The sequence below is a fragment of the Nymphalis io genome, chromosome 29, assembly GCF_905147045.1.
Source record: "Nymphalis io chromosome 29, ilAglIoxx1.1, whole genome shotgun sequence".
NCBI lineage: Eukaryota > Metazoa > Arthropoda > Insecta > Lepidoptera > Nymphalidae > Nymphalis > Nymphalis io.
This window is the reverse complement of record NC_065916.1, coordinates 8,429,337-8,443,768: the sequence shown is the minus strand read 5'-3', so window position 1 is coordinate 8,443,768 and position 14,432 is coordinate 8,429,337. Positions and strand designations below refer to the sequence as shown.

At 56.2% G+C, this 14,432-nt stretch overlaps 1 protein-coding gene across 1 annotated transcript; it reads left to right on the top strand.

Moving 5' to 3' along the window:
* Positions 1–1,889: 1,889 nt before the first annotated feature.
* LOC126779763 (histone H4) lies at positions 1,890–2,362 on the top strand. Its single transcript, XM_050503905.1, has one exon. The coding sequence runs from the start codon at positions 1,993–1,995 to the stop codon at positions 2,302–2,304; it is 312 nt and encodes a 103-aa protein (XP_050359862.1). The 5' UTR covers positions 1,890–1,992; the 3' UTR covers positions 2,305–2,362.
* The last annotated feature ends 12,070 nt before the right edge of the window (positions 2,363–14,432 follow it).

Genomic DNA, 14,432 nt, shown 5'->3' with positions numbered 1-14,432 from the left:
GGCCAACGCACTAGGCGATTGGTTCCGGAAGTGGAGAATCGAAGTTAATCCGGATAAAAGTGTAGCAGTACACTTCACCCGCAATCCTATATATATTAGAAATCATATGGCCAACCCGGGAAACATAACCCTGTTCGACCAACCTATCCCGTGGAAATCCGAAGTTAAATACTTAGGAGTCACACTCGATAGGAGACTCAATTTCCAGTCCCACATCAAAAGGGTACGTAACAGGGCAGCGTTCGTACTAGGAAGACTGTATGTGATGCTATGTGGGAGGAGTAAAATGTCCCTTAGAAATAAGACGACATTGTACAAAACCTTCATACGTCCCATAATGACCTATGCGAGCCCTGTCTTTGCCCACTGCTCACCGTGTCAGATCAAACGTCTGCAGATGATTCAAAATCGCTTTCTCCGTATCGCTACCAACTCGCCATGGTACATACGTAACGTTGACCTTCACAAGGACCTCAAAATCGATTCGATCGCTAAGTATCTCAAAATGCTCTCTACGGCGTATTTTGAGAGAGCTAAGCGACACGGCAATCCGCTGATAGCACAGGCCTGCTCATATACCTCCCTCAGAGGTAACCTCCCGCACAGACTCAGGCGTCCAATGCACGTCCTCGATGACAATGACGACAGCATAACTGTCGCAAACGCTCCCTTCGTAGGGAAAACACTACACAAGATACATATACACCGTTTCCGCCGGCGGAAACGAGGTCCCAGATTTGCGACATCACGAAATCGGTCGTGATCTAGTATGGTGCTTCGTACAGAAGCGCTTCCCTCCCCTCCGACTACGTCCTGAGCCGAGGTGCGATCTCGTAGGAGACATCCTCAGGATGGACGTCATGTAGAGCCCGAGACGGCTCGAAATTCAAGGCGGAGTCTAGTACTCGCCCCAACGCCCGGTGACGCTGTAAAGGCCAATAGGGCCAACAGCACACATTCACTCAGGAAAAAAAAAAAAAAAAAAAAAAAAAAAAGAATAAAGCGCACGATAACCCTGTTCGACCAACCTATCCCGTGGAAATCCGAAGTTAAATACTTAGGAGTCACACTCGATAGGAGACTCAATTTCCAGTCCCACATCAAAAGGGTACGTAACAGGGCAGCGTTCGTACTAGGAAGACTGTATGTGATGCTATGTGGGAGGAGTAAATTGTCCCTTAGAAATAAGACGACATTGTACAAAACCTTCATACGTCCCATAATGACCTATGCGAGCCCTGTCTTTGCCCACTGCTCACCGTGTCAGATCAAACGTCTGCAGATGATTCAAAATCGCTTTCTCCGTATCGCTACCAACTCGCCATGGTACATACGTAACGTTGACCTTCACAAGGACCTCAAAATCGATTCGATCGCTAAGTATCTCAAAATGCTCTCTACGGCGTATTTTGAGAGAGCTAAGCGACACGGCAATCCGCTGATAGCACAGGCCTGCTCATATACCTCCCTCAGAGGTAACCTCCCGCACAGACTCAGGCGTCCAATGCACGTCCTCGATGACAATGACGACAGCATAACTGTCGCAAACGCTCCCTTCGTAGGGAAAACACTACACAAGACACTCTTACACCGTTTCCGCCGGCGGAAACGAGGTCCCAGATTTGCGACATCACGAAATCGGTCGTGATCTAGTATGGTGCTTCGTACAGAAGCGCTTCCCTCCCCTCCGACTACGTCCTGAGCCGAGGTGCGATCTCGTAGGAGACATCCTCAGGATGGACGTCATGTAGAGCCCGAGACGGCTCGAAATTCAAGGCGGAGTCTAGTACTCGCCCCAACGCCCGGTGACGCTGTAAAGGCCAATAGGGCCAACAGCACACATTCACTCAGGAAAAAAAAAAAAAAAAAAAAAAAAAAAAAGCGCACGACACAACGTGATCGTCTTTAACCGACATCGGACGGACGCGCTCGGAGTTTTGAACGTTTCTCTCTGTTCTCTCAGTGTGAACCGAAGACAACAAGAAATATACAATGACCGGTCGCGGTAAAGGTGGAAAAGGTCTGGGGAAAGGTGGCGCGAAGAGACACAGGAAAGTGCTCCGTGATAACATCCAAGGTATCACGAAACCGGCCATCCGTCGTCTCGCACGCAGAGGTGGTGTGAAACGTATATCCGGTCTGATATACGAGGAGACTCGCGGTGTGCTCAAAGTGTTCCTCGAGAACGTCATCCGCGACGCCGTCACTTACACCGAGCACGCGAAGAGGAAGACCGTGACCGCCATGGACGTCGTGTACGCTCTGAAACGTCAGGGTCGTACTCTCTACGGTTTCGGCGGTTAAAATACTTTAAAAAAAAACAACAACAACAAAAACAAAAAAGGCCCTTTTCAGGGCCGCATATCGATCTGTTTATACATTACTTTATATGAAAATACTCGTTTCATTCGATCGATGACGTTAACGAAGAAAGGGGGTGGTATTCTGTGCGGTACAGATTTTATGTATATTATATGTAATATAATGTGTATAGTATAATTCTATGTATGCGCGTCGATCGACGAATACAGAAGAGTTAGTTATACCGGTTAGTTAGTTATACACACGTAACGATATATATAAAACTCGATTACTCATTTACCTTAATTACATTTACATTATTCGATGATTAAATATATTAATGATGATGAATGTTATTATTATTATTATTAATATTATTATTATTAAAACAAATTTAAATTCAATACATACATACATGTTATTGCCGTTTAATCGCTTAGTCGCTCTCTCTCTCTCTCTCTCTCTCTCCCTCTCTCCTTTGGGCTCTCCTCCTCTTCACGGCTACGGGCTCAAGCGTCAAGCTACGGGCCGCACACCGGCCGCCGCCGCCGCCGCCGACGACGACGACGACGACGACGACGCTGTTGTATCGCACGCTGACACGCGCTCGCTCGCTCGCACGCTCGCTCTTTCGAATCGTTGACCTGTAAGACAAACGATTGTTGTTATTGTTTATACTCTCTTTCGAAACTTCATTATTTATCATTATTTAATAGTTTATATTCTTTCAATATGATTCGCTTGGCAGAGTCCGTTTTCTCGCGCTTCGTACGCAGACTTGCATAGTAGTGTGTTTTACGAACGTCGACTTGGAACAAGCTAAAAATGTTGGTAAATTATTGAATAAGAGTTGTACTTTTACACAGTATCAGTCCGATATCTTCGCTTTCAATTTATCGATAGAACGAAACGTCTAAATCGATTTTAATAGAATAAAAATGACTTTTAAACGAGGCTCGAGGTACGCGTCTAGAACTATATCGAATTTAAACGCGAATCGTAATCATCGTCATCGTTACACGCGACGCGTTCGACTTTCGTATGAACGATAGGTTCATGAGGTATCGTTTCATATAATAGAACGTTTAAAAAATACTTTACTATGTATAAATATCGTATTCAAAAAGATACCTGTTAGTGAAAAGTTTTAAGCGTTCGTACGTGAAATTGTCTAGCGACATCGCGGTTCTCCTTACGGTATTGCTCGGACTCGACTCACTACTAGCGACCTCTCCGCGCTCTCTTATATATATAATATATCGACCACACGACCCACATACCGACTAACCCTTCGTACCAGCCGGACGTCCTGGACATCGTGCTGCACCACCGACTAGACGCACCCATCGATGTTGAGGTGAATTACGACCTCAACACACAGCACCTGCCGATTGTGGTCACAATCGCCCTCCAGCGCGACTTTACAGTGCCCCGCTCCCCTCGTTTGCGGGTCGACTGGGGGCGCTACTCCTCAGAGCTCTCGGAGTTTGAGCTCACGGTCCCGATCGCGACGACTGAAGATGTGGAAGGAGCTGCTTCTAAAATTTCTGAGGCGATCCAGAAAGCCAAAGAAGCAGCCACCTCTCAAGGAAGCACACCGAGAAGTCGTCAGGACCAGCTGCCGAGCTCGCTCCGAGTGAAGCTGAGGAAGAAACGAGTTCTTCGCCGACTGTGGGCGCGAACGCGCTGCCCGAGGGTGAAGCGTGACCTCAATAGGATTGCAGAGGAAGTGTCGCGTGCGCTCGTGGCTCTCGAGGATGACTACTGGGAGGCCACCATCGATCGAGCATCCGAGCACGACACTACGTTGTACCACCTCTGCAAACAGCTTACCGGACATGACTCGCCTGTTTACCCGCTCCTAGATCGAGCGGGTAACAGAAGATATTCCGCCAGCGACAGAGCAGAGATCCTGGCGGAACATTTGGAGGGTCAATTCACCCCCAATCCACCGGACTTATCAAGAATCGATGTCGTCCATCATCACGCGGCGATCCAGAGGCAAGTGGAGGTATTCCTGTCGGCCCCAATCCCGCCGCTCCAGGGAGACGATTATATCTCTCTGTCCGAGCTGCGGAAGGCCGTCTTCCGATTACCGAAGAGGAAGGCGCCAGGCCCCGACGGAATTACCAACGCCGCGTTGATGCAGCTACCCAACAACTGCCTCGTAGCGCTCGCGAGTGCTTTTAACGGGATACTCCGGACCGGACACTTCCCCGAGGCGTGGAAGAGAGGGAAGGTTATCGCCCTCCCTAAACCCGGGAAGGATCGTCGCCTCCCGGCAAGCTATCGGCCTATCACGCTACTCTCGCACATCGCCAAGCTGTTCGAGCGTCTGTTGCTGCGGAGACTCGCGCCTCACCTGCCCCTGCGCGAGGAGCAGTTCGGATTCCGCAGCGACCATTCAACGACGCTCCAGCTGGCGAGAGTTCTTAGCCACTTAGCCAGTGAGCGAAACAGAGGGCATCCCACCGTCGGGGTCTTTCTCGACATGGAGAAGGCCTTCGACCGGGTGTGGCATGCCGGACTCCTGGCTAAACTCTTGAACACCTCGGCGCCTCTCGCGTATGTGCGAGTAGTGGCGTCGTTTTTGGAAGGCCGAAGCTTCTATGTCTCGGTGGAAGGCGCGGACTCTCAGCCGCGCCCCATTCGAGCCGGAGTACCCCAGGGTAGCTGCCTGTCACCGCGTCTATACGCGGTGTACACGGACGACATCCCTACCCTCCGCGACCATCTGCGTGAGGGTGAAGAGGATGTGTTGCTGGCCCTGTACGCGGACGACAGCGCATTCTTTTCGTCGTCCTACCACCAGATCGTCGCAATAAACAAGATGCAACGAGTGTTGGATCTGATACCGGATTGGCTAGACAAGTGGAGGATGGCTGTCAACGTCGATAAGACGGCCGCTCTGCTTGTCGGTGCTGACAAGCCGATGCGTCGGCTCACCCTTCGAGGCCAGGACGTGGGATGGCAGACCTCAGTCTGCTACCTGGGGTGTCACTTGGACCGCAGGCTGCGCATGATACCCACCGTTAACAAGGTGGTGAGTCATGCCGCGGCTGCCCGGTCTAAGCTGCACACCCTCTTCACGTCGCGGCTTCCATTAAAGACCAGACTGAGGGTCTACGGTGCCTACGTCCGCTCGCGCCTGACGTATGCGGCCCCCGCCTGGTACGCACTCTGCTCAGCGTACCAGAAGCGGAGGATTCAGATCCAACAGAACCGATGCCTACGCTTGATTGTAGGAGCTCCGAGGTACGTCAGAAATGATGTCATCCATAGAGACACCAGGACGCCCACCGTGGAGGAGTTCGTCCGCAAGCTCGCTCGCTCGCTATTTGCTAAGGCAGATAGCAGTGCGAGCGTACACCTCCACGGTATAGCACCACTTCATGCCAGACCACCTGAGGGGCGTCCGTTACCTCGTGAGCTCCTATTGTCGCCGACCATCAGCGCCGATGCAGGCATCGGTGAAGAGGAAGACGACGATCTGGAGACGCGGTAGGACGACATAACCAGTGAACAACCAACCAACCATTGAAGAAAGATAGCCACTGGGTCACAACGACCCTGGCCCTATGGGCCTAAAAGAATCGACACGACGGTCGAACCGTCGGGGAGGACCATCCCGGGTAGGGGGGGCAACCCCGAGGCCCGCACCCAGACTGGCCTAGGCCAGCCAGGAGGACCATTGATGGATAATATATCGAATCGAATATATATATCGAGGGTATTCTTTGAATATTCTCATATTGTGTTCGGTGAGATTATTGTATATGTAAGACGTGCCATCTCTCCGATCGAACATCCCCCGCTCCCCGCAACGACCCCCTCCGGTGCCAGTTGTACTCGCCGCGTCCTCCGACGTCGGCTTGAGGAAACGGCCGGTGTTAGTTGCCAGGAGCCTGCCTGCTCAAGTGAAGAGAAGCGCACGAATAGATCCTGCACTTTTTTGGTTATCAAAAAATCCTGCAGGATCAACGAAACCAAGGAAAGCTGAAGAATAGAGATACCGGTGTGCACGGACCGAACTTCCGCTCGCGGGCGCTTAGCTGGGCCTCCCCTAGGGGTCTCACCTGGCTTAGTTGCACGCGCCGAGGTCGTGGTGCCCGTGCATACACTCAAGAGCAGCAATCCGACACCACCATCATGTCTGAAGGGGGGGAGCCCCCCCCCTTAGACCAACGCAAGCGTGGCCGAGGCAGGTCCGGCATCGCGCGGTCAGTTGTTCGAAGAGACATCTTCGACAACTCGACCGTGCCTGTCGCCCTCACCCCCGCCGCCGCCCCGCGTATACGCATTATACATGCTGAAACCGGTGGAGAGGACGTCCACCGGGCTGCTGAAGCAGACTTCGCCGTCACTGTAGCTGAGTCTACAGCAGGCGCGGAAGGAGCCAAGCGCCCGAGACCGGACTCTTCGCCGGAGTCCATGGAAGGGGAGGACAAGCGCCCCAAGACCGATGCTTCCACTGCATCACCGCCGTACGGATCGCCGCAGGATTCGGCATCCTCATCGCGCGCGGCATCGCCTACAACGGGCGAAGCAAGCGGAAAAGGACGGCCAAAAGAGTTACCACCGCCGCGATCCCCCTCCCCAATGGAGGGGGGGTCGCAAGACACCTGGCCGCGTGACTCGACGAGCTACGCGGCACTGCCATCGACGGTCGAGGAGAGGACAGCCTCCCGTCCCACTTCACCGCAACCGGGGCCGTCAGGGGTCACCTATGCGGCGGCCGCTGCCGCTCCAGCGTCGCCCAGGAGTCGAGCCCCTGCACCGGTACCAGCCCCAAGAGCGACGCCTCGTTCAAGCTACCCGCCGATCACGGCGGAACGCCTACCGAACTGGACGAGGCACTTCGAGGTGCTTAAGAACAAGCTAGGACACGCCCCGAACGCACGCCCTTTGGGAAAGGGAGTGCGCTTCTTGCCCGGATCCGCGGAGGAATTTCGGGTCATCCAGCGCCATCTGACTGAGGCTATGAACCAGGATAAGACTATATCCTGGTTCTGCTATAGCCCAGCCGCGGAACTGCCAACCAAGGTGGCCATTAGGGGGCTACCACTCGACACACCCCCGGAAGAGGTGATCGCCGCCCTGCGCAGTTTAGGGTTTCCTGCGCAGAGCGCGAAGGCGATTCCAGGCGGAAGAGGTCGACATGGGTGCACCTATTTCGTCCAGCTGGTGCACCTGAAGGAGCAGGAGCTCAGGTCACTATACAAGACTACTGAGCTCCTGTGCATGCCCGGCCTGCTGATTGAAGCCTGGAGAGGCGCGAAGAGCCCGCCTCAATGTCACCGCTGCCAGGCATTTGGCCACTCCTCGGCCAATTGCCATAGGCAACAAAAGTGTGTTCGCTGCGCCGGCGAACACCTGGCACGGGACTGCCCGAGACCTCTTTCGGAACCACCGACGTGCGCAAACTGCGCTAAGGCGCATACAGCAAAGGACCGGAGGTGCCCGGTCTTTAAGAAAGAAGCACGAAGGAGGGGCATTAACGTGCCCGCCCCTCACCCGAACGGACCGAGAGCACAGCCAAAGGGGGACAGGGAGCGTGTCCCCCCGGTAGCACCTAAGCAGGTGGTCGGTCGCCCTATCGTCGCAGAACCTAAAGCGACGATAGTAGTCGACCAGCGAACTAAGCAGCCACCCCCTGCGAAGAAAGCCACGGAGGTGCGAGCCAAGCTTGCGCCCCCAACAACTTTGGCGCCTCCAGCCAACCAGCCGACGGCCAGGGACCAGCCTATAAAGGTGCCTAACAAAAAGAAGAGAAGAAAGAGGGCAGCTAGGCCTCCCAGGACTGAGCCAGCGGCGGCATCGACGCCGCAGCCCAGGAAGGCAGCGACGGAGCCAAAGTCCGCTCCGGCTGCCGCCACGCGTCCGGTGGTGAGGCAAGAAGTGCCTCCCCCTGCGCAGATGACTACCTCGGCCAGTGCGAAAGGCCTGGACACCACCATCATCGTCCGGGTCTTCATGGAGGCACTGACGGCAATCCTGGTCGCCTATACACAGGGCCAGGACATAATACCTGCCATCTCAGCTGGAATAGCCGCTCTTGCGAAGCTCAATTCCAGCTGAGAATACTATACTGGAACCCAGGTGGCATACGTGGCCATATCCGGGAGCTGATCCTACTCGCCCAGTCGCAGGATATTCACGTAATCCTCCTGGGCGAGACGAAGCTCTCGGCTGAGATCGAGCTCCGAATCCCGAATTTCTTCGTGTATCGGCGAGATGAAGTCTCTCCCCGGGGCTGCCAATTCAGAGGAACTGCAGCCCTAGTGAGGAGGGATATCATACACGAAGAACTTGCACATGCACCTTTTGTGAGCCTACGTACGCAGGGGGTGCGTGTGCATGCTGGTGAGACGGAGCTGCTGCTGTATGCCGCCTACAAGCCACCCGGACAGGTTTTCTGCAGCACCGATGTCCAATCGCTTATCGACTCGCCGATGCCTACACTGATCGTGGGTGATCTGAACGCGAAGCACCACGCTTGGGGCTCGCGCGTCATCACCCAGGCGGGTAGGCACCTGCTTGAGGATAGCGAACGACAGGGTTACGGTGTGTTGGGTCCAGGAGCGCCGACCCACATACCGACGAACCCTTCGTACCAGCCGGACGTCCTGGACATCGTGCTGCACCACCGACTAGACGCACCCATCGATGTTGAGGTGAATTACGACCTCAACACACAGCACCTGCCGATTGTGGTCACAATCGCCCTCCAGCGCGACTTTACAGTGCCCCGCTCCCCTCGTTTGCGGGTCGACTGGGGGCGCTACTCCTCAGAGCTCTCGGAGTTTGAGCTCACGGTCCCGATCGCGACGACTGAAGATGTGGAAGGAGCTGCTTCTAAAATTTCTGAGGCGATCCAGAAAGCCAAAGAAGCAGCCACCTCTCAAGGAAGCACACCGAGAAGTCGTCAGGACCAGCTGCCGAGCTCGCTCCGAGTGAAGCTGAGGAAGAAACGAGTTCTTCGCCGACTGTGGGCGCGAACGCGCTGCCCGAGGGTGAAGCGTGACCTCAATAGGATTGCAGAGGAAGTGTCGCGTGCGCTCGTGGCTCTCGAGGATGACTACTGGGAGGCCACCATCGATCGAGCATCCGAGCACGACACTACGTTGTACCACCTCTGCAAACAGCTTACCGGACATGACTCGCCTGTTTACCCGCTCCTAGATCGAGCGGGTAACAGAAGATATTCCGCCAGCGACAGAGCAGAGATCCTGGCGGAACATTTGGAGGGTCAATTCACCCCCAATCCACCGGACTTATCAAGAATCGATGTCGTCCATCATCACGCGGCGATCCAGAGGCAAGTGGAGGTATTCCTGTCGGCCCCAATCCCGCCGCTCCAGGGAGACGATTATATCTCTCTGTCCGAGCTGCGGAAGGCCGTCTTCCGATTACCGAAGAGGAAGGCGCCAGGCCCCGACGGAATTACCAACGCCGCGTTGATGCAGCTACCCAACAACTGCCTCGTAGCGCTCGCGAGTGCTTTTAACGGGATACTCCGGACCGGACACTTCCCCGAGGCGTGGAAGAGAGGGAAGGTTATCGCCCTCCCTAAACCCGGGAAGGATCGTCGCCTCCCGGCAAGCTATCGGCCTATCACGCTACTCTCGCACATCGCCAAGCTGTTCGAGCGTCTGTTGCTGCGGAGACTCGCGCCTCACCTGCCCCTGCGCGAGGAGCAGTTCGGATTCCGCAGCGACCATTCAACGACGCTCCAGCTGGCGAGAGTTCTTAGCCACTTAGCCAGTGAGCGAAACAGAGGGCATCCCACCGTCGGGGTCTTTCTCGACATGGAGAAGGCCTTCGACCGGGTGTGGCATGCCGGACTCCTGGCTAAGCTCTTGAACACCTCGGCGCCTCTCGCGTATGTGCGAGTAGTGGCGTCGTTTTTGGAAGGCCGAAGCTTCTATGTCTCGGTGGAAGGCGCGGACTCTCAGCCGCGCCCCATTCGAGCCGGAGTACCCCGGGGTAGCTGCCTGTCACCGCGTCTATACGCGGTGTACACGGACGACATCCCTACCCTCCGCGACCATCTGCGTGAGGGTGAAGAGGATGTGTTGCTGGCCCTGTACGCGGACGACAGCGCATTCTTTTCGTCGTCCTACCACCAGATCGTCGCAATAAATAAGATGCAACGAGTGTTGGATCTGATACCGGATTGGCTAGACAAGTGGAGGATGGCTGTCAACGTCGATAAGACGGCCGCTCTGCTTGTCGGTGCTGACAAGCCGATGCGTCGGCTCACCCTTCGAGGCCAGGACGTGGGATGGCAGACCTCAGTCTGCTACCTGGGGTGTCACTTGGACCGCAGGCTGCGCATGATACCCACCGTTAACAAGGTGGTGAGTCATGCCGCGGCTGCCCGGTCTAAGCTGCACACCCTCTTCACGTCGCGGCTTCCATTAAAGACCAGACTGAGGGTCTACGGTGCCTACGTCCGCTCGCGCCTGACGTATGCGGCCCCCGCCTGGTACGCACTCTGCTCAGCGTACCAGAAGCGGAGGATTCAGATCCAACAGAACCGATGCCTACGCTTGATTGTAGGAGCTCCGAGGTACGTCAGAAATGATGTCATCCATAGAGACACCAGGACGCCCACCGTGGAGGAGTTCGTCCGCAAGCTCGCTCGCTCGCTATTTGCTAAGGCAGATAGCAGTGCGAGCGTACACCTCCACGGTATAGCACCACTTCATGCCAGACCACCTGAGGGGCGTCCGTTACCTCGTGAGCTCCTATTGTCGCCGACCATCAGCGCCGATGCAGGCATCGGTGAAGAGGAAGACGACGATCTGGAGACGCGGTAGGACGACATAACCAGTGAACAACCAACCAACCATTGAAGAAAGATAGCCACTGGGTCACAACGACCCTGGCCCTATGGGCCTAAAAGAATCGACACGACGGTCGAACCGTCGGGGAGGACCATCCCGGGTAGGGGGGGCAACCCCGAGGCCCGTACCCAGACTGGCCTAGGCCAGCCAGGAGGACCATTGATTGATTAATATATCGAATCGAATATATATATCGAGGGTATTCTTTGAATATTCTCATATTGTGTTCGGTGAGATTATTGTATATGTAAGACGTGCCATCTCTCCGATCGAACATCCCCCGCTCCCCGCAACGACCCCCTCCGGTGCCAGTTGTACTCGCCGCGTCCTCCGACGTCGGCTTGAGGAAACGGCCGGTGTTAGTTGCCAGGAGCCTGCCTGCTCAAGTGAAGAGAAGCGCACGAATAGATCCTGCACTTTTTTGGTTATCAAAAAATCCTGCAGGATCAACGAAACCAAGGAAAGCTGAAGAATAGAGATACCGGTGTGCACGGACCGAACTTCCGCTCGCGGGCGCTTAGCTGGGCCTCCCCTAGGGGTCTCACCTGGCTTGGTTGCACGCGCCGAGGTCGTGGTGCCCGTGCATACACTCAAGAGCAGCAATCCGACACCACCATCATGTCTGAAGGGGGGGAGCCCCCCCCCTTAGACCAACGCAAGCGTGGCCGAGGCAGGTCCGGCATCGCGCGGTCAGTTGTTCGAAGAGACATCTTCGACAACTCGACCGTGCCTGTCGCCCTCACCCCCGCCGCCGCCCCGCGTATACGCATTATACATGCTGAAACCGGTGGAGAGGACGTCCACCGGGCTGCTGAAGCAGACTTCGCCGCCACTGTAGCTGAGTCTACAGCAGGCGCGGAAGGAGCCAAGCGCCCGAGACCGGACTCTTCGCCGGAGTCCATGGAAGGGGAAGACAAGCGCCCCAAGACCGATGCTTCCACTGCATCACCGCCGTACGGATCGCCACAGGATTCGGCATCCTCATCGCGCGCGGCATCGCCTACATCGGGCGAAGCAAGCGAAAAAGGACGGCCAAAAGAATTACCACCGCCGCGATCCCCCTCCCCAATGGAGGGGGGGTCGCAAGACACCTGGCCGCGTGACTCGACGAGCTACGCGGCACTGCCATCGACGGTCGAGGAGAGGACAGCCTCCCGTCCCACTTCACCGCAACCGGGGCCGTCAGGGGTCACCTATGCGGCGGCCGCTGCCGCTCCAGCGTCGCCCAGGAGTCGAGCCCCTGCACCGGTACCAGCCCCAAGAGCGACGCCTCGTTCAAGCTACCCGCCGATCACGGCGGAACGCCTACCGAACTGGACGAGGCACTTCGAGGTGCTTAAAAACAAGCTAGGACACGCCCCGAACGCACGCCCTTTGGGAAAGGGAGTGCGCTTCTTGCCCGGATCCGCGGAGGAATTTCGGGTCATCCAGCGCCATCTGACTGAGGCTATGAACCAGGATAAGACTATATCCTGGTTCTGCTATAGCCCAGCCGCGGAACTGCCAACCAAGGTGGCCATTAGGGGGCTACCACTCGACACACCCCCGGAAGAGGTGATCGCCGCCCTGCGCAGTTTAGGGTTCCCTGCGCAGAGCGCGAAGGCGATTCCAGGCGGAAGAGGTCGACATGGGTGCACCTATTTCGTCCAGCTGGTGCACCTGAAGGAGCAGGAGCTCAGGTCACTATACAAGACTACTGAGCTCCTGTGCATGCCCGGCCTGCTGATTGAAGCCTGGAGAGGCGCAAAGAGCCCGCCTCAATGTCACCGCTGCCAGGCATTTGGCCACTCCTCGGCCAATTGCCATAGGCAACAAAAGTGTGTTCGCTGCGCCGGCGAACACCTGGCACGGGACTGCCCGAGACCTCTTTCGGAACCACCGACGTGCGCAAACTGCGCTAAGGCGCATACAGCAAAGGACCGGAGGTGCCCGGTCTTTAAGAAAGAAGCACGAAGGAGGGGCATTAACGTGCCCGCCCCTCACCCGAACGGACCGAGAGCACAGCCAAAGGGGGACAGGGAGCGTGTCCCCCCGGTAGCACCTAAGCAGGTGGTCGGTCGCCCTATCGTCGCAGAACCTAAAGCGACGATAGTAGTCGACCAGCGAACTAAGCAGCCACCCCCTGCGAAGAAAGCCACGGAGGTGCGAGCCAAGCTTGCGCCCCCAACAACTTTGGCGCCTCCAGCCAACCAGCCGACGGCCAGGGACCAGCCTATAAAGGTGCCTAACAAAAAGAAGAGAAGAAAGAGGGCAGCTAGGCCTCCCAGGACTGAGCCTGCGGCGGCATCGACGCCGCAGCCCAGGAAGGCAGCGACGGAGCCAAAGTCCGCTCCGGCTGCCGCCACGCGTCCGGTGGTGAGGCAAGAAGTGCCTCCCCCTGCGCAGATGACTACCTCGGCCAGTGCGAAAGGCCTGGACACCACCATCATCGTCCGGGTCTTCATGGAGGCACTGACGGCAATCCTGGTCGCCTATACACAGGGCCAGGACATAATACCTGCCATCTCAGCTGGAATAGCCGCTCTTGCGAAGCTCAATTCCAGCTGAGAATACTATACTGGAACCCAGGTGGCATACGTGGCCATATCCGGGAGCTGACCCTACTCGCCCAGTCGCAGGATATTCACGTAATCCTCCTGGGCGAGACGAAGCTCTCGGCTGAGATCGAGCTCCGAATCCCGAATTTCTTCGTGTATCGGCGAGATGAAGTCTCTCCCCGGGGCTGCCCATTCAGAGGAACTGCAGCCCTGGTGAGGAGGGATATCATACACGAAGAACTTGCACATGCACCTTTTGTGAGCCTACGTACGCAGGGGGTGCGTGTGCATGCTGGTGAAACGGAGCTGCTGCTGTATGCCGCCTACAAGCCACCCGGACAGGTTTTCTGCAGCACCGATGTCCAATCGCTTATCGACTCGCCGATGCCTACACTGATCGTGGGTGATCTGAACGCGAAGCACCACGCTTGGGGCTCGCGCGTCATCACCCAGGCGGGTAGGCACCTGCTTGAGGATAGCGAACGACAGGGTTACGGTGTGTTGGGTCCAGGAGCGCCGACCCACATACCGACGAACCCTTCGTACCAGCCGGACGTCCTGGACATCGTGCTGCACCACCGACTAGACGCACCCATTGATGTTGAGGTGAATTACGACCTCAACACACAGCACCTGCCGATTGTGGTCACAATCGCCCTCCAGCGCGACTTTACAGTGCCCCGCTCCCCTCGTTTGCGGGTCGACTGGGGGCGCTACTCCTCAGAGCTCTCGGAGTTTGAGCTCA

Excerpts from the sequence above, each read along its gene's own strand:
- LOC126779763 (XM_050503905.1), top strand. The coding sequence starts at position 1,993 with ATGACCGGTCGCGGTAAAGGTGGAAAAGGTCTGGGGAAAGGTGGCGCG.